This window comes from Myodes glareolus, chromosome 4, assembly GCF_982192425.1.
Source record: "Myodes glareolus chromosome 4, mMyoGla1.1, whole genome shotgun sequence".
NCBI classification, from domain to species: Eukaryota; Metazoa; Chordata; class Mammalia; order Rodentia; family Cricetidae; genus Myodes; species Myodes glareolus.
The window spans coordinates 106252818-106278355 of NC_142029.1; the positions used below are offsets into that span (position 1 = coordinate 106252818).

Genomic DNA, 25538 nt, shown 5'->3' on the forward strand with positions numbered 1-25538 from the left:
AGAAAATCAACTAACAAATATACCACCAAATTCAGAGTCCAGTCCCTATTCCTGCAACCATCTATCTGAAAACACATTTGTTGAAATTGTTGCTGGAGCTTTTCAATTTGGAAAGGACAAAGTGCTAAGTAATAGATTTTATAAAACAGTGTGAACACTCCCTTCACAGTGAGCATCTGGTATCACACAGACCCAAGTAGCTGATGAGACTGTCTAATAAGTTTCTTAAATAGGGTTATCAGATGCCTTGTAGAGTAAGAATAAGAGGCAGGGGTTACTTGGGAGGATGAAACTAAATGTCTCGGTCCTAAAAAGTGCTACCACAATTAATGGAAAATATTAGAGACATTTCCCACTTAGAAAAAGCAAGGCTGCACACTGTCTCTGCTACCAGCAGTACTAGTCAACATAGCTACACAATAAAATCTGCATATGGAGAATGTTGTCAAGCAAGTTATCTCAACAGAGTAATATTTATGGAAAACCTTAAAGAAGCAATGTTAAAAAACTAAAACATAAAAGAACACAGTGAATGCTATATAATTAAGATATAGGTTTAATTCTCATACAAAGTAAACGTAAGTAATGGGAAATAAAACATCATGTATGATATAAACATTAAAGAAAACTAAGGAAATCTGAGCACTTCTAATTGGAGGTAGCAAAAAAAGATTCTTGTTCTGGTGACTACACAGGTTGTTCATGTAATGATTAACTCAGTTTCAGACTCTGGAACTGAGTGATTTCCTGTGTGTATTTATAAAACTTGTTTTAAAATATACATAGTGTATTTTTAACCATCACTACAGATATGACTTGGCAGAACTGGTGAGATGGCTCAGCTGTTAAAATGGGTTGCTCTTGCAAATGGTCTGCCTTTGGTACCTAGAACTCACGTAACTGCTTACAATCCTCTGTAATTTCAGGCAGTCTTTTAGGCCTGGTTCCTGGTACACTTTAACACCATCTTTAACCACAGGTTTTGTTTTTTTGTTTGTTTGTTTGTTTTTGTTTTTGTTTTTCCCACAAGCTTTTTCTGTTCATACTAGGCCTTGGCTATTGAGTAACTAGGCCAAGAATAGTACTCATGGTTTTGAACTGCCAAGGATTCTGTTCTTTAGATTATAAGGCACACAGTTACCACACCTCTGCTCAAGCATTTTTATTTTTTTCTAATCCCAAGTGCTACATAAGCTCCATATTGCCTCTCAGCACCATATGTAACATTTTCTTTTTAGCTGATATTACCTGATATAGAGCAATAAATGCATCAGGTGTCCTAGCACCACCTACAAGGAAAGCTTCACCACAGTAAGAATTTTGAATAACTATCTTTCAGTCTTAGGTATTAAAGAATAATACTATCATAAAAGAGGCAGGCATTAGGGTTTAAATCCTAAGAAATATTTGCTAACAAGTGGGTTTTAGGAACCCAAACTTCTTGTCTCAGATGCCAAAGATGTGACATGGAAATGCTGATATTTTCTTCTTTGGGGTTTTATGAAAACCGTTATCTGCGAGGTCCATTTAAGATTTTCAAGTTTACAAATTTAAAACAGAAATAACAGGACTTCACTCCACTGTTGCAGGGATCTGGATCTAATGATGGAATGACTTAATTTTTGACTGTATAATAGGTTTATAGGGATGCACTACTATAGTACCCTGAAGTGAATCTATACACAGCTATCAAAAGCATAACACATCAGTAATGCCACATGAATACTTGACTTAAAGTACTTAAAAGTTTGTATCTAAAATTTCGAAGAGTACTCACTAAAACCTTACATGAAAGTAGCAGTGATTAACTTTTCACATAACATGGTATGGTTTCTGGTCAGCAACCAAGAGGGTAGAAAACTCACTTCCAACCAGTAAAGCCAACAGGGAAACAAATATCCATCCCGTTGTAAACTTGTAATGAATTTTATTGCTTTCTCAGGCAATAGAAAGTCTAGGAGCAATAAACTGAGCACCACTGTAATGTATTTCAGAAGTCACAGTACAGACTGGGATTACTGTGAGTCTTCTAGAGTGTCCTCTTTAGACTGTAGTTTTCATCTTGAGGGTCACACATGAATTTTAAAAGAAAAAGTCCGTTTTTTTTCTCTAAGATTTTTTTCTCAAAAAAGTCAAAGACCTCTGTTTATCAATGTTCAGGGTCATAGAATGCGGGGAATACTGCCGGGTGGTGGTGGCGCATGCCTTTAATCCCAGCACTTTGGAGGCAGACAGATCTCTCTGAGTTTGAAACCAGCCTAGTCTACAAGAGTGAGTTCCAGGACAGTCTCCAAAGTTACAGAGAAACCCTGTCTTGAAAACAAAACAAAAACAAAAAAACAAACAAAACAAAACAAAACTGAATGTAGAAAGTACTAGTTGCAAGAAAAACTGCAAAAGATTTCTTAAAGTAGCACCATTTACTCATCAAATAAAACTGTGATTCTTCTGCTATAGGAGTTTAAAATGCATACTGGGGAAGTAGCTAGAAGTCTGTTACTCTTCCTGACAGAAGTCACAAGCAACCAAAGGACCTTCATTAGGAAGCTCTACACTTTAATCACAATGCATTTGACACAGGTACCAAAAATGCCCATATTACCCAATACACAGCATAACAGAGTTCTAAATATGCCACTGATCAGGTTAAGTTTCCCAAAGAAAAGAGTATCTACATATCATTTGTGATGGGGCTTAAGAGTTACTCAGAGGATCATAACTCTAAAAATAAAAAGATCATTATCTTGTCATTATGAAAGTCTTGTAAATACAGTTCTACATTCAGACACAGAAGACTGTGGCTAAAAACATTTTCACAGAGAGTTAGAAGTGTATGTTCTCACACATTTTCAGAAAGAACTGAATTGTATTTCTCTTTTCTGTTAAGAAGCTGCAAAAATTTCTTCAAATCTGAGTGTTTATAGAGGTCATAATAATTGAGGATAACCTCAAATTCAGCACGATTATAGCATAGTATTACACATAATTCTTTGACATGGATGACTTTCGTGTATTTGTAGGCTATCTGGCACAATGATATCATCGTATCCTGATGTCATCTTTCTATATGCCTGCCGTACCTCTCTCCATATTATCAAACCAAAAATCTATCCAGACATTGACAAATACTCTGTCAATGTCTTTACTCTGATTTCTTACCTAGAGAACAAATGTGAGATGAGGAAAGATTTCCCTAGTTACTGGATTGATAAAGATTCACTCTGGAGTGCCCTTAACTTTTGCTGATTTTATCACTAAACGCTCAAGTTTCTCCTAAATTCTCATAAGTTTCAGATTATGAACTATGCTGAAAATTTCTTGATACTCTATACAAAAAATTTCCCATTCCCTGTTTTCTCACAGAGATCACAAGTGTTGAATACCAAGTCAAGTCTTCTCAATTTTTACACAAACTGGATTTATCCCAATCCATGTCACCTTTTGCGATTTATGTGGAGAGTTCATGAAAGATTTGTGACTTCTTAAACCTGTCAGGTTTCCTTTACACCTGAGTACTCACTGAAGCCTTTTCCACATGGATGGGGCAAAGAGCTTCTCTCCCCGGTGGGTTTTCATATGACTCCTAAGGGATGAATGGTCACTGAAGGTTTTTCCACAAACAAGGCATTCATAGGGCTTTTCCCCAGTATGAATCCTTCGGTGTACATTAAGGTTGGAACCTATGCTGAAGGCTTTCCCACAGTGGTCACATTCATAAGGCTTCTCGCCTGTGTGGCTTCTCATGTGAGTCTTCAGGGTGGATTGGTTTCTGAAAGCTTTTCCACACTGACGACATTCCACACGCTTCTTGACAAGATGAATGCTCATATGCCTCCTCCGTGACAGGTAATCACCAAAGACCTTTCCACAGGAAGGGCATTCATAGTGTCTCTCTTGAGTGTGTATCTTTCTGTGTGCAGTGAGGTTGGAACTTGCACTGAAGGCTTTTCCACAGAGATCACAGCCATAAGGTTTCTCCCCAGTGTGAGAGTTCATGTGTGTCTTCAGGATAGACTGGTTTCGGAAGGTTTTCCCACACTGGCAACACTCAACTGGTTTCTTTACAATATGAATCCTCATGTGTTTCCTCCTTGATAGGAGGTCACTGAAGGACTTCCCACATTCTTTGCACTCATAGCTTTTCTCGACCATGTGGTTCTTCTTATGCAAATTGAAGTTGGACTTCCACCGGAAGGCTTTGTCGCACTGTGTACACTCATAAGGCTTTTCCCCAGTATGGTTCCGGACATGCTCCTTCAGGTGGGAGGGGTGCTGAAAGGCTTTTCCGCAGTCCTGACACTCATAGGGCCTCTCCCCAGTGTGTGTCCGCTTGTGGGCTATGAGGTGGCAGCTCCTGCCATAGGCTTTGCTGCACTTATCACATTTGTAGGGTCTTTCACCAGTGTGAACTCTCATGTGTATCTTCAGAGCAGAGAGAGTCCGGAAGGCATTACCACACTGACTACAGTCAAAGGGCTTCTCTTTCAGGTGAGTTCTTGCATGGCTCCTTAGAGCTGAGGGGTCATTGAAGGCTTTGCCACAGTTGCTGCATTCATAAGGCTTCTCCCCAGTGTGAATCCTACGATGCCTTGTAAGAGATGCGCTGGTGGTGAAGGCTTTCTGGCATTGGTGACACTCATGCACTTTTCTCCCTCCATACATGCTCATGTGCTGCGGCAGGTGAGTCCTCTTCTTGAAAGTAACTCCACAGCTGTGGTGGTGACAGGGCCTCTTGCTTATGGGCCTTCCAACTGGCTGACTTAAGTGAGGGCCAATACTGAAGATATCAAGTAAATGGGCGAAATCAGATGATTTCTCCAAAAGATGAGATTTTTCCTGTTGGTTAAGAGACGAGAGCTGACTTTAGCATTTTATAGCACCCCTTATTTCATTTTATGTTTTTGGTGCTGATGTTTAAACTAAAGGCCTAGTAAATACAGAGTATGGGCTTTAACGTAAGTGTATAGGTCCAGTCTCTTTAAATATTATCTCTAAATAAATTAGCACCAATAGAAACATATTACTATGACAGTGTTGAATAGTTTTATAAACTGAGAAACCTCAGTTAAGAAACTGTTTCCATAAGATGAGGTTATAGGCAAGACTGTAGGATATTTTCTTAATTAGTGATCAATGGAGAAGAGCCTGCCGATCTTAGTGGTGCCATCCCTGGGTTGATGGTCTTTGGTTCTTTAAAAAGGCGGGCTAAGCAAGCCTTGGAGAGTAAGCCAGTAAGCAGAGCCACTCCATAACTTCTGCCATCAGTTTCTGTCTTCCTGTTTTGAGTTCCTGTTCTGTCCTTCAGTGACAGACTATGAATGTGGAAGTGTAAGCTAACTAACCCTTTCCTTCACAAACTGCTTTTGGTCATGGCGTTTTATCACAGCAATAGTGCCCAAACAAATCGAATGACCAAAGATGTCTTTCATTTAAGCTTTATCAAAGATAAAAGGAGGCTTGAAGTGGTGGTGGCACTCAACTGTACCCCCAATTCAGAAGGTTAAAGCACAAGAACTTTGTGTACCCAGCCAGCCTGGGTTAAACAACAAGATCTTGTCTTAGTTAAAAAATAAAAGCAGGGAATGTGGCTACTGTAGCATAAAACTTCATATGTGGTACCCTATAAAGCTTTTTTCGCAAGCAAATTTTGTTCAGTACTTAAAACCAAATTAATCTCCATCATATGTTATAGAAATATTTACTTATCTGAACTCTAAATGAAAGAGTCTGGGGCTAGATTTGGGATCCTGCCTAAATTGACAATTCAATGGATCTCATTTATGTATCAATGAGTTCAATATCAAGATTTTGGCAACCCCAGACTCAGACTATTTAAAGACAAATGTAACTATATTAATACTGAACACACATAAACTTCCGTCATTATCTAGACAATATAGTAATAAAGTTATTTACACATTTTACATACCACACTGTATAAGGTGATATAGGTAATCTAACAATAATGTAGACCATATGGTAAGATATGTACAGGCTGTATGCAGTCTATGCTGTGACATTTTATACAAAGAAACTAAGCACTCTTAGAACTTAGTATTCACAGAGACTTCAGTGGAATCAGCTCAATGGAACTCAGTACTAAGTTACAACTGTAGCTTGGCACTGTGGAACTCCTGTTTCCTTTAGAGTAGGTCACTTGACTGATTCTTCGGTGAGCTGACTAGTGGCTGCCTTGGGCTTCTCAAGAAAGACAAAAAAATATTCTAAGAAAATCTTACCAATATCACTCCATTAGATGTTTTCTCACCAAAAATATCTTCCATAACAATGGACCACTTTATTTGAGATGGAGTTCCCGAATCTGAAAGAAAACAAAACTGGATAACCTGGCTCATTCAGAAAAAGTGAGATGATAGGAATGAAAAGTAGACTTCTTTGTAAATTCTAACAACATACCAGGAAAGACAGGCACAAGGTAAGAACATAAAAATAAATAAAATGCTAATAAATGCCAGATTCAAAGGAACACAGAGATGAAACTACATGTCAAAAGAAACAGATAGATAGTAAGACAAAGAACACTTCCTTATTTCTTAGCATTATTAAATGTGCTTCCATGTTAATGTTTTGAACGTATTTGTTCAGTGGTCTATGTATTAGAGTTGGCCTCAGGACAGTGACTTTGAAGTTGCAGAACCTTTAAAGGGGTGGGGCCTATTGTGAAGTAATAGGCCACTGATTACACTGTTCTTAGATGGAACCAAGTTGGTCTTAGAAAGTTAATGACGTCCTATAAGAGAAGGCTGTCTCATAAAGGTAGATATGGTAACCTATGCATGTGACACCAGCATTCAGGAGGCTGGGGCAGGAGAATCAGGAGTTCAAGGCTAGTTTGGCCTACAGTGAGACTCTGTCTAGAAAAACACGAGACAAACAGTGACAGTTAAATGACACCAACATGGTCTCTTCTAGCTCTTGCTTCCTATTTTACAATGGGATATTTGTTTTGACTATGGTTATGCTACCATGCTGTCAAGGATAATTTCATTATTAACTTGCCTGGATTTAGTCTGACCGTGGAAACATACACTGGGTGTATCTATGAGAGTGATTCTAAGTAAATTTTAACTGAGGACCCACTCTAAATGTGGGCAGCAGCGTGCCATAGGCTAGGTGGAGGTGGAGGCACAGATTGAATAAAAAGGACAAAATGAGCTGAGTACATCATTTATCTCTCTCTACTTCCAGAAGTCAAATACTAAGGGATCAGTTACTGTTGCCAGGTGATTCTTGCCATGATGGACTGAGCCTTGAAACTGTCACCAAATAAACTTTTTTCCCTTAAGTTACTTTGTGCCTGCTACACAAAGACAATCTGTCATGTTTTATATAATACAGCTGGTACCAGGATGATGGCACCATGTTCCTGATTTGTTACATATGTAGGATAAATAATCTTCCAGGTTATTTTCTAACAGAAACAGGAAAGCAACAATATATTCCCTCCACTCCAATCACTGAAGAGCTGATAGCCAAATGTCTTGTGTTTACTCACCCAGAGAAGTACCCCATTGAATGTTTCTCTCCTCCATCCTCAGCTCCTCTTCTTGTTCCAGATGTGAGATGAGGCTGGGTTTGCCAACTTGATACCCTACTCACCAGGAAAGAGACATATGGAAGGGGGACTGTGCAGAGGACAACCCTTCCATTATACTAGGGTAAATAATTTGGTCTTCAGAGTTTTCTGAAGGTGGACATGACAGACTTATGAGCCGCAAGATGATGATGTCACATTTTTAAGGAATGCAGAAGAAAATCTTCCATAAAAGCCAAATCCACTCATACTTTTACATTTGCTTTCAAAAGAATGTGTTTTTTGTTGTTGTTGCTTTAAGTGCTAGGAATGGACCATTAACTAGAAAAATCACTCTACCACTGAACTACAACCCCAAACAAGAATGAAAAGTTTTAAAAATAAAGTTTTACAATTTTAAATTTTGCTAATTTTAATAAATTAATTTTTCTGTGTGTGTGCCTGTCCATGTTCAGAGGCCATATGAGGTCATTGGGCATCCCAATATATCATACTACTTCATTCCCTGGAGAAAGGGTCTCTTATTGAACTTGGAGCTAGGCTGTTGTCCAATAATCTCTAGCAAATATCTTGCCTTCACCTCCCATATCTGTGGAATTTTTACATGTTATCTGCAATGACATCCAACTTTGCGTATGGCTGCTAAGAATTTGAACTCAGGTCACAATATGATACAGTACATTCCCTTACTCATTGACCCTTCTCCGTCAACAAGAATGGGACCACTTACCTTAGAAATTTTGGTTAAACTCAGTCACATACTTGAAGACCTCCAATCTCATTGTAATGGACAGGTCCTCCTACTAGAGAAACTTACAAGGTTGGGTACCAGTTCTGCTTGTTCTTAACTTTGCTACAAACCCCACCTATGTCTTGGGTCAAGGCAAGTACTAGGTGAAACATCTTATCCCTAAACAGGTGTGTGAACAATGGTAGCCTTACCCAGGGACGTCAGGTTGCTATAATTCTCCAGCATTACATCTTTGTATAGTTTTCTCTGGAAAGAATCCAACAGGGGCCACTCTTTCTCAGTAAAGTCCACAGCAATATCTTGGAATGTCACAGACTCCTAGAATACAATACATTCAAAGTCAGTGAGAAACCAGGAAGTCAGTGTTCTCCCTGGAAGACAACAGAGGCAGAACACGGGGATGGAAGATTTGACATGTGAAATCAAGATATGGTCTGCTAAAGGTTTCTGTATGTGTATTAGATAAATATTCCCAGACAGTGTCTGTTCCCTCTGAGAAGACTGGAATCTGTCTCACTGCTTCAAGTACAACCGACAAGAAGAAAATTGCTTTCTACCTCTAGGGTGGCTGACAGCTTGTAGCTTTACTTACTTTCTGTCTTACAACTGATTCTGAGCACTATGCAAACATGAGAGGAACCTCTGCTACATAATCCACTTCTTTTAACTTCCCTAATGATTACAACCATCTAACTTTCCTTATTGTCCTAGTCCTTGATCAGGCATTCACTGACCTGAATGAGCATCTAAAAGAAATCCATGCAATGGTGATGGCAGGGTATCCTAAACTGTACTTGTCCTACCCTTGGGCCTTGAGGTCTTATGTACCTGAAAAGAAACACGAGTCGGTGTATTCGGCTCTGGAGCACAGCAAGCAAACAAACCCGAATTCTGCTGACAAGAATGGTATTTTGAAGGAAGAGGAAGTTCTGATTCTTGGCTACCTGCAGAGCTCTGAGAGGGTATAACTAAGACAAGGAAATAAAATCCTTTAAATTCATCTGCCTTCTAGTGAGCATACTCAACACACACAGACAGAGAGAGAGAGAGAGAGAGAGAGAGAGAGAGAGAGAGAGAGAACCCACCCCATCCCCATGCACTCCCCTGCTTATTCACAAACAAAGATGGAGAAGAGGTTGTTGGTGATACACAACCACAAGCAGCAATGCATTCTGCACATGAGTTGCTTAGGGCCATGTTTTAATTCAGGTACTTTTTTTTATAGTTTTGGCATTTTTCCATAAATATAATAATGGATCCTTGGATGAGATGTTTAAACAAAAGATTCATTTATGCTTCACAGTTATGCACATAGCTGAAGATCATTTTAGATACTTTCCCAACATAGAACATAGCTATTTTAGGTACTTTTCCCACACAGCTAGTTGAACTCCAACCTGTCACTTGAGATAAGGTATAGAATTTTTCACAAGTGGTATCTTAGCTATCCTCACAAAGTTTCAGATTTGGGATTTTCAGATTAGGGATATTCAACCTCTACATAGTCTCATTTTCTGAGTGAGGAAGTCCCAAGAGGTAAAGTTACTGCCTTTCTCAAATTTATCAAAACAATAGATCATGGGGTCAATTTTCACCTCTATCTTCCTCATTATATATGTAAACTATATGCACGCTCTTCTTTGTTCCAAACCCACACATGCCTATAATCAGTCATATGTACTACTATCATTCAGCTCAGGAATCAGCATCAACAGTTTATATAGCCATATCTCCTCTATCTTACGCATGAAAAGAGACATGCTCATTTACTGAGGACAGGAACAAAAGAACTTACCAAGTGTGGGAGACAGACCAAGTGTAGCCATCGTTTATGGGCACAGGCCACCTTAGCTGAATGCAGGCATATGTGAGGAGTCACTGCTTTTCAAAGGTGACAACTGATCCCAGGGCGACTTCAAAGGCTATCTCTCTTACTTAGTGAGGAGAACTCTGAATTTTTTTTCTTGACATTTCTTGACCCATAAGCTGTCAAATAGTGGGCCAAATTAACCTAAATAGAGAAACTCAAAGCATTTCCACTAACATCAGGAACAAGACAAGACTGCCCACTTTCTCCATACCTATTCAATACAGAACTTGAAGTCTTAGTTAGAACAATAATATAAATAAAGGAGAACAAGGGAATACAAACAGAAAAAGAAGGAGTTAAGGGACTTTTAACCACAGATGATAGGATTATATATAAATGTGATCCTAAAAATTCCACCAGGAATACTTTCAGTGAAGTTACAGGATACAAAATTACTACATAAAAATCAGAACTCTTCCAATGAGCAAATACAAATGGACTGTGAAAGAAATCAGGGAAACAATATCTTTTATAACTATATACACACACATAATTCTGAATAAGGTAAATTGTACTACAAAACTATACTAATAAAAACAGCATGGTTTGCCATAAAAACAGACATACTGATAATTTGGATCACATTTAACACAGAGACAAGTCCACATACCAATGGACACTTGATCTTTTTATTAAAAAAAAAGCCAGAAACACACTTTGGGAGAAAAGATAGCATCTTCAACAAATGGTGCTGGTCAAACTGGATGGCTGCATACAGAAGAATCCAAATAGATAAATACTTTCCACCTTGCATAAAACTTAAGTCCAAATGGATCAAAGACTACAACATAAGACCAGATAGACTGAATCTGAGGGAAGAGAATGTGGGGAATAGTTCTGTATTCATTTGGCACAGAGGAAGATTTTCTGAACATAACAATAGCAGAAGCATTAAGAACAATTAATAACTCAGATGTTGTGAAACTGAAAAGCTTTTGTATGGTCAACAACACCATCGTTTGGAGGAAGTAGCAGCTCACAGAATGGGAAAAGATTTTTTCCAACTATACTTCTGACAAAGAGCTAATATCTAAATATATATAAAGAACTAAAAAAGAAAACTGGACATCAAAAAAAATAAAAAACTCAATTTAAAAATGTGGTACTGATCCCCAGAGTACCCATTCTCAAAAGAGGACACACAAACGGCTGAGGATCCCTTAAAGAATGTTCAACATTATTCGTCACTAGGGAAAGGCAAATCAGTACAACATTGAGAGTTCATCATACACCAGCCAGAATGGCCAAGACAAATGACTACTCATGCTGGTGAGGATGTGGAGTAAGTGAAACATTCATCCATTGTTGGTGGGAATGCAAGTTTATATAGCTATGATGGAAATCAATGCAGTTCCTCAGGAAGCTAAGAATACATCTACCTCAAGATCCACTTACACCATTCCTGGGCATATACCCAAAGGTTGTTTCATCCTATTCGAGAGACACGTGTTTAACCATATCCATTTCTGCTCTATTCCTAATAGCCATAAATTGAAACAGTCTAGACATTCCTCAACAGAAGAATGGACAAAGAAAGCATGGTACATTTACACTATGGAATACTTCTCAGCTGGTTAAAAAAAATAAAATAATGAATTTTGCAAGTAAATGGATAGAGCTAGAACAAGTCATCCCGAATGAGGAAACCTAGACTCAAAAAGACAAATATTGTATGTATTCGCTTATAAGTGGACAAACTTATTTATTAACTGCTAAATATTTGATAAGCAGGCAATAATCCACAATCCACATAAGTACAGAAATGAGATATAGAGCCAGGGACTAATGGGGAGGAATGGATCTTTCCAATTAAGGGAAAAAATAGATGGTCATGGACAGATTGGGGGTAGGTCTAGAACAGGAGGATCAAATGGTGAGGGGGAGGCAGAAAGATGTGAAGGAGAAAATATGAGGAGGGACAGTTAAAACTAAAGGCCATTAAAGGGTCACTCAATACAGTAGAAGTTATCTAAAATATATACAAATATGAAGGTGATCTAAAAGTAATCACCAAATAATGGGACAGATGGAACCTCAACTGGACATTTCTCATCAACAAATGAAGCTTCCAGTGCTGAGAATGGGTTACATGTAATTGAGCGTTTGGCCAAAGAGACCCCATGGAAATACCTAAACAATCCAGGGTGAGGTTCCATTGCTGAGGACAACACCCAAGTAACTCATTAAACAAGAAGTTGTTGAGCAGGTGTCTAACTAGAGCCTTAACCCCTACTGACTAGTGTTCATGGTATTAGATATATTCTGCATGCTAGCAAGTAAGACAGGTAAACACCAACTTACCTACTAATTCTTTGAACTACAATGATGTGCTGTGTGCAAGTTGTACTAGCACAATAGTGGTACAAAACTTATGGGAGTGACCAAGCAGTAAATGACTGAAATTAAAAAAATCACTCTATGAGATGGGATACATCCATGAAACTGATCAAGTGACTAAGAACCTGAAATTATACAAGCGAGGGACCTAACAGAACACCAAATACTATTCTTCTAAAGGAATGTAACACTAAAATGACTTCTAAGGACATTCTGTTCTAATCATAGATCAGATGGTCTGCTCAGCCATCATCAGAGAAGCTTCTTCCTGTTTGTTGTAGACAGGAACAAATAAACACATCCACAGACAAACAATGTGCAGAAACTGAGTGATTTTGGAAAACCCAATCCTAAATGGGGTATCTTCAACAAATCCTCCCACCAGGCCTGAGGGAACCCTGTGGAAGAGGAGGTGAAAAGACTGTAAGTGCCAGAGGGGATGGAGGAGACCAAGGAAACAAGGTCTTCTAAACATTGCAGGACCAATGCACATAAGAACTCAGAGACTATGGTAGCATTAATTGGGTCTATATGGATCTGAGTTGGATGGGGTCTCAGCATTAAGAAGGAAAGCAGACACAAGTTCCATTCCTAACTCAGAAGCTATCTTCAATTGACAACTGTTCCTATAAGCAAAATTAGTTTTCTCTAATGGAGTCTCTCTGTAGAAACAAATCACTCTTAAGGGTAGACCTCAGAGACAGCAGTAGATGACCAACAGAAAATGAAAAAAAGTAGGGAGAAGGTAATAGTAAATCTGATTGTTAAAAAAGACTGCAGAAAATTCATAACAATGTTAAGATGTAGGAAAACTGGTCTCCTGGGTACTGGAAATACCAACTATCCCTGCTGCAGTGCTGAGAAGTTCTATCCAGAGAGAACCTTCATATGGCGATGGATGGAGATAGAGACAGAGACACATATTGGAACACTGGACTTAACTCCCTAGGTCCAAATGAGAAACAGAGGAAGGGAGATCGGGAGCAAGGAAAGCAAAATCAGAGGGGGCCTTCATCCGACTATGGATGGAGATAGAGACGGAGACCCACATTGGAGCACTGGAAGTCAGGACCGCGAGGGGTACGTTCACCCACTGATACAAGGGGACTGATTGAATGAGAGCTCACCAAGGCCAGCTGGACTGGGACTGAACGAGCATGTGATCAATCCGGATTCTCTGAATGTGGCTGACATGGGGGCTGACTGAGCCCCCAAGGTCCAAATGAAGACTGAGAAGCCATTGACAATGGCACTGGGTCTTGTTTCGTCTACATGGACTGGCTTTTTGGGATCCTGGCCTGTTTGGATGCTCACCTTCCTGGACCTGGAAGGAGGGGGGAGGAACTTGGATTTCCCACAGGGCAGGAAACCCTGACTGCTCTTGGGAATGGTGAGGGAGGAGGAGAGGGAGTGGGAGGAGCGGGAGGATATGGGGAGGGGGGGAGGAAGTGGAAAGAGTGTTTTCGGATACTTGAATAAACAAGTCTAACGGAAAAAAAAACTTGGGGTCTTGATGCTCATAAAGAATAAAAAAAAGATGTAGGAAAACTAAGAAGATTTACAATAATAGTCTTCTACAATATGGAAAATGACTAAAGTATACACACAGGGAAGTCAAAGGAACAGAAGAGGGCTAGAAAGAAATTTGGCATGTGTAGACTTTTTTAAAATTCTTTTATGAGACAAGGTTTGTTTGTGTAACAGCCCTGGCTATCCTAGTCTACAGGACTAGGCTGGCCTTCGAACTTACAGAGATCTGCCTCCTGAGTGCTGGGATTAAAGGTGTGTGCCATAATTGTCTGACAACAAATTTTCAATAAGGGCAAAAAGCAATTCAATACTAAGGAACCTTTATGATCACTGTTTAGAAGACTCTTATTTGAAAAGTAAGTTGATTTTTATTTTTATTACAGACACAAAAATGGTTTTTTAGTTAAAAAAAAACCACCGTTTTAAGGATGAATTAAGCACCAAGTATATGACACCAAGAATGCAATCATAAAGACTGTCTTCAACAGCCTTGAAGAGTTCAGGTATGTGTAGTTCTAGATACTGAGGAAGTAGAGGCAGGAAAGAGAGAAGATATAGAGAGAAACGGCAGGGATAGAGAGGAAAACAGAGGAGAAGCAAACATCTTACAAGAGTACGCAACAGATGTGAATAAGGAAATGTGTTAAATCAACCAGCTTTAAAAGGAAAGAATTTCTGATATTCTATGACATATGTAAAAAAACAATTATATAAAGAGACATTAGCAAGGCAAAGAAGGGCAGATGTGTGATTTCACTTACATGAGGTTCATGAAGTCAGACTGATTCATGAAGTCAAAAAGCAGAATGCTTTTGTCAAGATCTGTGAAGAAAGCAAGTGAGGAGTTACTCTTTAAGGAATTCCCAGTTTCAGTTTAAAATTGCAGAAAACTTCAAAAGTTACATGGGGAAATGTAGTCTATTGTGAATGTATGGACCACCACTGAAATAAACAATAAGGGCTAAGTTTGGTTTTATTTCATCTCAAAAAAAAAGAGGCTCATTTCTTTTTTTTTTAGACAGAGTTTCTCTGTGTAGTTTTAGTTCCTGTCCTGAAACTAGCGCTTGTAGACCAGGCTGGCCTTGAACTCACAAATATCTGTCTTCCGCTGCCTCCAAATAGCTGGGATTACAGGTGTGCACTACCATTATCTGGCGACTAATTGATTTTCATGTGTATGAATGTTTTGCTTGCATGCACGCATGTGTTGTGTGTTCCTGATACTTATTGAGATCCAAAAACAGTTTCATACTGCTAGAACTGGAGGAACTGTTCTAAGTTGCCACAAGAGTGTTGGGGACCAAATGAAAGTTTTCTGTAATACCAAGTGCTCTTACCTACTGAGCTAGACTTCCAGTCACTTATTTTATCTCAATACTTAAAGTATTAGAAGCTATTGCACAGAAGGATAACTAGAGATAGCAATAAAAAATTATACATTTCAAAACCTAGAAGAAAGTGTTTTGATATTTTTCACAATGACTACAAATGCTTGAAAAAAAAACTGGTTCAACTTAAGCATACCCTGATGGTATATATTTTAATTGAATATTAGAATTAAAAATTAGGTTTTTGAAGTTATTACATTATTTCCCCTCTCCCTCCAATCAATCCCTCCTGTGAAAACTTGCATTATTCTATCATATTTATGTGATGGCTTCTAAGCAAAGAAATGTAATAAACCACATAAATGGACTTAAAGACAAAAAAATCACATAGTCATCTCACCAAATAGAGAACAGGCATGTTAAAAATAATTTTTCCGTGATAAAAGTCCCAGAGAATGTAGTCACAAAGAATTACCACAAACAATAAAAATTATTTATGATAATCATCACTTTAAGTGGAGAAAAGCTAGAAGCAACTCTAGTGAAGTCGGGAACCAGATAGGGATATCCACTACCCACACTCCTTTCCAATAATGTACTCAAAATACTCTAGGAATAGGCAAGAAAAAAAATATAAGTGATATAAATAGTGAAAGAAGAAACCACACTATCTTTATTTTTCAGTGATATGATATTATAGATTAGAGATTCCCAAAATTATACCAGAAAACTCCTAGAAAAGATAAACAAATTCAGCATGTGGCAGGATAAAGAATCAACTGGAACAAATTAATACCTTTCTATATACCGACAGAAAACATACAGAGAAGGAGACCATGGGTATACTCCCATTCACAGTAGCCTCAAAGAAAATAAAGTATCGGGGTTGGAGAGATGGCTCAGAGGTTAAAAGCATTGCCTGTTCTTCCAAAGGTCCTGAGTTCAATTCCCAGCAACCACATGGTGGCTCACAACCATCTGTAATGGGGTCTGGTGCCCTCTTTTGGCCTGCAGGCACACACACAGACAGAATATTGTATATATAATAAATAAATATTTTAAAAAAAAGAAAAAAGAAAATAAAGTATATAAGAAAAACCTAGCCTTTACACCTCTAAAGAAAGATAGAAAGACATTAGAAAATGGAAAGACACCCTATGCTTATAGATTAGTAGAGTTAACATTATGAAACTGGTCATTATATCAAAAGCTACTTACAGAGGCAATACAATACCAATCAAAAGCCTTCCAATGTTCTTCAAAGAATTAAAAATATCATAAAATTCATATGGAACCACAAAAGGATAGCCCAAATAATGATGCCTAAAAGGAACAATGTTAGTAGGATTGCAATTTCAAATCTTATGTATAACAGAGTTATATATAACAGAGTTATAACACCAAATCAGATGTGGAAATGAATGGAACAGTATCAAAGACACAAACATGAGCACACATAGCTTCAGCCACTAATATCTGACAAGCACTCCAAAAGAGGATGTTAAAGAAAGTGTCTTCAAAAAATGGTGCTGTAAAACTGGATGTCCACATGCAGATGCCTTTTGTTGGAGTGTGAGGAACAAAGGACCATCATCCACTGTTGGTGGGACTGAAAATTGGTGTAGTCACTATGGAAATTAATGAGAAGTCTCAAAAAGCTAAAAATTTATCATCTTTCCACTCCTTGACATATGCCGAAATGTGGACATCCAACTCCACAGATATCTGTTTAGTCATTCAATGTTGCTTTATTCACAATAGCTTGGATATGGAAACAACCTAGATGTCCCATAACTGATGAATGTATAACTGGTACATATACATATACTATAGAATACTATTTAGCAAAAAATGAATCATGAACAAGTAAATGGATGGAGCTAGAAAATATTATATTGAATTAAGGAAACCCAAACCCAGAAAGACAAACCACATGTTCTTTCTCATTGTACGTTCCTAGCTCCAAATCTTCAAATGTGAGTATATACCCTATAGTAACTACAGGAACCTGGAAAGTAAAACCAAGCTATTGCCAAGAAAGGGAGGTGGGGAGCATTAGAGGAGTAAATAGCAGTGTACAATGATCTAATTAGAGAAAGAGCAAATGGTAAATACAGAAGAAGGTAGGCAGAGGGCAAAAGGGAACAGCAGAATACAAGCAATCTATTTGACAGGCAAAATGAGAAAGAGGGACTTTTAGGGAGCAGGGAGGGAGGTAAATACAGAAGATGAAGAAAGCGGGGTAAAATAACAATGTCTGAAAAAGCCACAAGAAATCATACTATTAACTGTTTACCTTTAAAAACAATAGTCCACATACATAGTCTGTGTATAAGTAAATGTAGCCATTTTTAATGAACTTTTCTCATCTGGTCTGAATATGCGCCTTCCAAGAGCCAAACACCACCTAAAGTCACAAAGCAGGTTCCCCCAATGGTAGTGTTAATAACGATGATTCAGTTACAACCTGAGGTGGTTTTGCCAGGAAACAGAAACCCAAAGACTTTCTCAGAGGCCCTTAAAGGTTGGCTGAATGCTCCTGACTACAACTCTCAGTAAAACCACTGTGTGACAGAGTCCCCATGCCAAACACCTGGCAGTCCCAGGTTTCAAAAACACCTCTCCTCTGTCACTGCCATCTACCCTTATAAAACCTAACAAGCTTTGGTAGTTGGGTGCTGTCCTCCACTGTCTGAGGCAGTCCAGCAAGTTTTGTTTTGTATTTTGATAAGTGGTTTCATGTTGCACCTACTTACACTAATCAAAACCCTAATACCAGACAAGGGGAATTCTCTTTTGGGTTGTTGACCAGGGTTGTCCAAGACATTCCCCAAATATAAGAGCCCATTGCTGAAGGTCCCAAACACTTGAGACAAAGGGTCCAGGGGCCCTTGAATTGGACCTGACCTTAGTGCCTTCCTCAGGATAGCTTTCATTGTACAGAATTGTGGTGGGAGAGAAGCAACCTATAGTCCTACTCAGCTATGACGCATATTCCACAAGAGCAGAATGGTACAATAACCCTAATGGAGCAATAGTTGCATACTTTGACAGTAACCAATAGTATTCTAAATGAACTTAAGACTTGCTCCACTAGAGGGAAACCATTACTGGTACTGGAAACCTAACTAGCTTCTCAGTGCTAGTGAAATCATGGATGTTGGAGAACCTATAACTACCACTTCACTAAAAAAAAGCATAATCCCTAACTGGCTTCTAAACATGTAGGCTTTTACTTACATGTAAGTCTAGTCCTCCCTGTCATCAAGGGAACTTCTCTTTGCAACAGAGACTACCACAGAAAACCACAACCAATAAGACACAGAGTTACGGAGGCCAGAACCAATAGATACATCTATAAAAGACTCCTGCACCTAAGACTCAGAGAACATTTAGGAAGATTGGGCAGAATTGTAATGGCCAGAAGATCAGGGAGCTTGCTAGATTATGTTTCCTATGCATACAAAAATCTACACACATAAAGCCTCACAATCACGACTGCTCAGATGTGAGCTGAAGAATGACACCAATGCACAGGCAATTGAGGAAAGCAGGGACACAGGGGTGGCCCTCCCTAAGGAAGAGAAAAGCAGCTGGTTGTCTAGTGCCAAATGGTCATCCTTGACAACATACATACCAATAACATATGGACTGAGAAGGTTATATTTAGGAATACTATGTACATACATATAGCTAAGCACTAATAATTAATGTAAAAATAGGTCATGAATTTGAAGGAGTGGGGAGGGGTGTTTGGGAGAGTTTAGAAAGAGAGATGTAAAAGACTGTTTCCACAGCAGGTAAGTTTGAAAGATTAGCAGAGATGCAAAGCCAAGGAGAAATCAGGCAGCAAGCCTTTCTGGTCTCTATGGAGAAATACAGACTAGTACCTCAGAAAACAGACCAAAGGACAAGAATTCTGTGAGGATGCTCATGATCACCAGTCCCACTAAGACTGCAGCATCCCATTCGTTATCAGAACCTACTATGGGCCTTACCACCTGTAGCCTCTGTGGAGGATTTTCCAGTATCCCAACTGGTACCCTGGCACAGCAATTCTCCATGGTCAACTGTACACCTGCTTTCCTTCCTTCTCCCAGGAACCCTGCCTCCTGCAGCTACTGTCAACCTTGCAGAACGGTGATCTCAGACTGGATCCTAATCTTGTCTGAAAGATTAGACAAATCTATAACTATGACTCAAACTTCCCTTCTTAGCCCAATACAATGAGAATAAAACATGAAAATAAAAAACATTACATAAATTCTTTGGTGGTTTCAAGATAATTGGTCCCCAAAACAGGGAGTGGCAATATTAGGAGGTGTGGCTTTGTTGGAGTGAGTACAGCCCTGTTAGAGGAAGTATGTCACTGTGGGGGCAGGCTTGGATGTTTCCTATACTCAGGATACCACCCAGACTGTGAGTCAACCTCCTGTTGCCGGCAAGATGTAGGAGTCTCAGCTATTCCTCCAGTACTACATCTACGTGCATGCCACCATGCTCCCCACCATGAAGAAAATGAACTGAATTTCCGAAACTGTAAGCAAGCCAACTCAATTAAATGTTTCCTTTGTAAGAATTGCCAGGGTCATAGTGTCTCTTCATAGCAATGAAAAACCTAAGACAAACACATGATACATATTCTATATATAAAATATATATTTATGTATATTTTATTTACCCAAATAACCAATAAAGTAGAATTTAGATCTGAGGATACAGTTTAGTGGCATAATGTTTACCAAGCAAGCACAAAACAGTGTCAGGGCATTCATATTTAATTGCAACTACTAAATACAGAAGGGCACTTTTACTGAAGTTTACCCTTGTTGGGCCTATTTCAATCAGTGCTATTCATGCATGCATACACAAAGAAATGAAGAAGACCGTATGCTATCATTTCTTCAATTCTACTATGATTCAAATCCATTTCTCTTTCTGTTATGACCTGGACTAGGGCAAAACAATATGAGTTGCATTCTCAGTAAATCAATATACCCAGCTGCCATCTAGGTCATGTTCCAGGAGCTAAAAGGGAAGAGTGAGATATATTTCCATCAAAATGTGGAGGAATAAAATTCAGAAGAAACTGCTACATTAACCCACATATCAAAGGAGTCATAATATATGATAATCATATTTAGAAATAAAATATAAATATATATATATATATACACAAATGCGTGCGCGCGCACACACACACACACACACATATGAAAGAGACTATACTTTACAGAGCGTGATGATGCACACCTTTAATTGTAGCACCAGGGAAGGAAAGACAGGTAGGCATCATTGAGTTTGAGGCCTACCTGATCTATACAGTGAGTTCTATGTCATCCAGAGTTTCAAAATAAGATACTGTCTCAAAACAAAATGAAAGGAAACAAAACAAAACAATGTACAAAACCCCCAAACAGTATTTCCATTTTGGGGGATGTAACAGTTGTCTAGGCTAAGTCAGGGGAAATGAAATAGTGTTACAAGCATTAAAGGAAGAAAAGTAATAATGAAGCCAGAGCAGGTCTGTAATCACAGCAACTGAGAGGTTGAGGTAGAAGGATCAGGAGAGTTCAAAGCCATTCTCAGCTAGCTGAAAAGTTCAAGGCCAGCTTGGGTTTCAAAGACCCTGTCCCTCCCATTAAAAAAGAGACAAAAAGTCAGAAACCCAAGAAACAGAAAATATATAGTATAAAATGAATTGTCTAAGTAAAGTTCTAATGTTTGTTTAAAAAGTTAAAAAAAAAAACAGTATCTAAACCAGGAGTGGTACACACAACTCTATAATCTCAGCACAGAGAGAAGTTGAAACATGAAGATTATAAATTTCAGAAGCCAGTCTGGACTACATTGTGAGATCCTGTTTAAATAATAATAATGATAATAATAATAAAGATTAAGTATATACATATTAGAAATATGTAGAACACATTAAAACATAAGTGATTGTGAACAAAGTTTGATTACACAGCTTAAACATTTTATGGAAATAATAACTTCCTTATGAAATTTTTATTATAACAAAATATAAAACAAGAATGCAATACAGTCTGCCAGAACTTAAGTATAGCTTTAATAAAATAAAGTTTTCCCAAGCTGGGCATGATGGCAAAACCCCTTAACTCCAGCACAGCACTCAGGCCACTGGAGCAGAAGACTGGGAGGCTACAAAATAAGATTATAACTTTAAGACAAAAAAATGTGTGTATGTGTGTCTGGGCACACACATGAAGGTCACAGGACAAGCAAAGGAATTAGTTGTCTCCTTTCACCTTGTTAAGTAAGGGTCTGTCTGTTATTTCTGCAGTGCTCTGTTTTCTAGAACAGTTGTAACCCTTCCCCGATACACACAGACACACACAAGTGTGTGCGTTTCTAGCCCATTTCACTTTCTTAGCCTTCCATTTTCCTTTAAGGAGTGATGAGATTTGACATGTGTACTCAGGGATTTGACATGTGTACTCAGGGATTTGACATGTGTAGTCAGACCTGCTCTGCAAGTGATGTGACCCAATGAACCATTTCACAGACCCATTTGCACTTCTTATCAGACAGGGTCTCATGAAGCCCAGGGTGGCCTACAGATATGCATGCAGTCTACACTGCGCCTGAACCGCTGATTCTCCTGCTTCGTCTTCTTCCGTGTTGAAATCATAAAGTTGCATCAATATGCACAATAAATGGTGATATTCTTACTTAAAATACTCCAGATTTAGAGGAGGAAAAACCTCTGCCTCATTTTAGGAGAATGACTGGCATAAGCCTGAAACAGAAAAAGAAAAGTTATCATAAAACATACACACAAAAAAACTGAAGTTCAAAGATCAAGACAATGTGTCCTTTCTAAATAAGTTAGTTACCTATACAAATTCAATGTACCACTGGAAAGTCATCTGTCTTAATTTCACTATTCTTTCAACAACAACAACAAAATAATAATCAAACAAACAAAAACTCAGTTATTTGTTCATTCATTCAGCTTACCATCATTTTACTAGCTAAGACAAGGTACTTAAATTTATCAGCACCTGAAAGACAGTGTGAAAAAAAGAACAGAAAAGAAAATAGTTGGTAAAAGACTACAGCAATATATCAGAAAAAGAAAAGAAGAAAAAGGAAACAATAGACAAAATAAATAAAGAGATAAATAAAATTAGAAAAACCCCACCAGAAAGACAAGTTCTTTGACCTAAATAAACATAGAAGTAAAAAATTCCAGCACAAAGAAGTTCATTGCATTTATAGTCAGAAGTGAAACAGGACCACCTATGAATTTTCTATACAAATTCATCAACGATATTTCCAGTCTCCAGAGAAATCAGAATATAGCAAGTATGTATAACCCAAAGGAAGCACACATATCTACTGTTTTATTCAGATGACACAATTATCTATGAATAACATCCAAAATAGCATACTAAAGTAGCAGAACTATCTTTATCAACAATGTGGATGCCAAATTCAGTAAGCACAACAGTTTGAAGAAAATATAATTGGACACCCAAAGTCAAAGTTTTCAGTTATTAATAGTCAGGTTGCATAAAATGCCAATATTCTGAAGATTTATATACAGATTCAACAAACCTCAGAAACAGAAATCCAGTATTTGGATTTTATAATCTCATTTTAAAATATAAGATATAACACTGCTGAAAACTGAAGACAACCTCCTGAGGACAAGATACTTGGAAATCTCTAAATTACAAGAATGGCATGCTTGCATCAGTATGAGCAACATGATTTTTATGAAAGTACATAATAGGGCAATATGTTTTTGGGGAAGAGTAAAATCAACATGGTTAATCACAAGGGAGAGTGACATGCACTGTAACAAGAGCATATGAGCTTTTAAGGTTTAATGACCTCCATCATAGTCTAGCTTGTAAAGTCACTCACTGGTTACCTTTTTACATTTTTCATAATATAAAAATAAACATTTTATTTTAACTTAGCTGGACAGTTAACTGGCACCTAATACACTCATCATTGTGCAACCATTACCACTGACCTCTACAATCATGCTTATTGTTTATGGATCCTGTTGTCACCTGCTAGATTGCAAACAAAAATTTGGCCTCTGCAGAGAATATACTTGTTGCTGTCCTTTTAATTATAAACTTGAGTATGAAAATTGACGTTTTTGGATGTCTATTGTAAAAGGATAAAGGGTGGATATAACATGGGGAAAACTGAAGGGAGAACATAAGTAACTACAGTATTAAATGAGCTAACTTTTGAGTTAAATTGGCAGTATATCAAACCGAATGACAAGTAACTTTATTTGCATGATTGTCATCCAACAAACGCATAAAGTAATTTAAGATTTAACATACAAAAAGTATTCTGCAAGTTTAACAAAAACAGTGTGTTCTCAAACGACAATTTTAAAAAGAAAACCCATGCTAAGAGCAACTCCTGCCATTCTATCACGCTTGAACACCTTGCTCTACGAATATTTTTGTTTGTTTGTTTTGGTTTTCTCGATACAGGGTTTCTCTGTAGCTTTGGGGCCTGTCCTGGAACTAGCTCTTGTAGACCAGGCTGGCTTCGAACTCACAGAGATCCGCCTGCCTCTGCCTCCGAGTGCTGGGATTAAAGGCATGCACCACCACTGCCGGGTCATGCTCTACGGATTTTTAAAAACAGGTCGACAGAACCTTCCTTTGTCACCTATGAAGTTTTCAAATCCCAATTCTCAGTCGCCAGCTATGGGGACCAAAGGACATGCGCCTCCTAAGGTTTCTGGTGTCCTCATTCCTGACACCTACTGACCTCTGCTTCCGGGAGCTAAAGGGTTAAGTGATGAAACCCGTGCTTACCCGACTGAGTGGAATCCAGGAAGCGGAAGTATCCTCAGCTAAGGCGGAAAAGCAAGAAATTCACAGAAAAGATCCCTAACGTTTCGGGGAACAATAGGGTTCCGAGAGATATACATGGGAGAAAACCCTAAACATTCTCTCACGTGTCTTACGTCAATCGCTTCCTTGGGTTACTGACTCCGACTTCAGTTTCGCCTCCGAAATCTCGCGGAACTTCATTAGTCGTTTATTACGTGAAACCCTCACGTTGTGCATTTTGGGAAATGAAATTCGATACCTATGACGCGTCCTGCATCTAGAGGAACTGGGAAATCTCCTGTTGAAACCAATTGATTGAAGAAACTTGCAACCGAATTGGTTTATGGGAAATGTAGTTCCTGAGTTTGACAGCCATGGAAAGGATGCCCAAGCAGAGTGTGTGTATCGGGCACATTTTACCAAGTTCTAATTGCCCCAGAGCTATATGCGTCCGTCCTCAGCTTCTTCTTCCTATAGACATCAACCTGCTAGCAGTAATTTTTCCAACTTTAAATATTGTGTATACAATCACCAAACTCGGATTTTCACTCATAATCTGTACCTCTACACCCAAAGGCAGGCTACCTTATTTAGAAGATATTTTATAAACATGTTAAAATGCTGAAATAGAAACCCCAACCTCAAATTATAGCAATTCTATCACATGTCCATTTCAAAAACAGTGTTCATACAAAACAGTTTGTGCCTTAGACACATTTGTCCACGTAAATTATGAACCAAATACCAGTGACCATGACCTAAAAACAACTGAGGGTGTCACAAAAAACAAATTTCACCATGGAACCGCCTAAAAGAGATTTAATTGGTTGCAAAATGAAGAAACTCAAAGATCAAGACTTTTAACATATATGCTGATGGTGGGAGGGAGAGGGGTACATAGCTGCCTTGCAGAAAGGCAGAGGAAACTGCTATATGTCTGGATTACTATCCAATAGTATCCTTAGTTTTTGGATTGGTTGAAATTATTCATCTGTTACTAATATATGTTAAAGAATTTTTTAAAAGGTTGTTCAATCAAGCACAGAGGTGGAAAATGAAATAAAATGAGGATACTGTAAATTGCCCAAAATTTGGTTTTTGATCAACATTCTAACTCCATTTAAATTATGAATCTCTCATTACCCTATAATCTTTCCGTTTGGAACATATCCTCTTGACATGGGTCATGATACCAAACTGAAAATCATGAAGTCATTTAGGATTGAAGAAATTTCAAACTAGGTATGAATGTGTATTATTTCTCTCTTTTTGGCAGTAGGTCAAAAAGACATTTATGACAGTCAGCAATTTTTCATAATTTTACTCGTTT

At 38.3% G+C, this 25538-nt stretch overlaps 1 protein-coding gene across 8 annotated transcripts; it reads right to left on the reverse strand.

Moving 5' to 3' along the window:
• Positions 1-538: 538 nt before the first annotated feature.
• On the reverse strand, positions 539-24430 carry Znf317 (zinc finger protein 317). 8 transcript variants are annotated; one of them, XM_048446377.3, is made up of 9 exons: positions 24191-24430; positions 22068-22134; positions 14805-14865; positions 10102-10292; positions 9041-9134; positions 8498-8624; positions 7517-7612; positions 6240-6322; positions 539-4836 (listed from the first exon to the last, which is right to left on the reverse strand). In XM_048446377.3, exons 5-9 carry the CDS (start codon positions 9050-9052, stop codon positions 3517-3519), a joined length of 1638 nt encoding a protein of 545 aa, XP_048302334.2. In that variant the 5' UTR covers positions 9053-9134; positions 10102-10292; positions 14805-14865; positions 22068-22134; positions 24191-24430; the 3' UTR covers positions 539-3516. The 8 variants fall into 8 exon arrangements, with proteins under 8 accessions (XP_048302334.2, XP_048302332.2, XP_048302335.2 ...); XM_048446375.3 differs by lacking the exon at positions 9041-9134 and adding an exon at positions 9135-9274 and having other exon boundaries at positions 24191-24429; XM_048446378.3 differs by lacking the exons at positions 9041-9134; positions 10102-10292 and adding an exon at positions 9135-9274 and having other exon boundaries at positions 24191-24429.
• Between the last annotated feature and the right edge of the window lie 1108 nt (positions 24431-25538).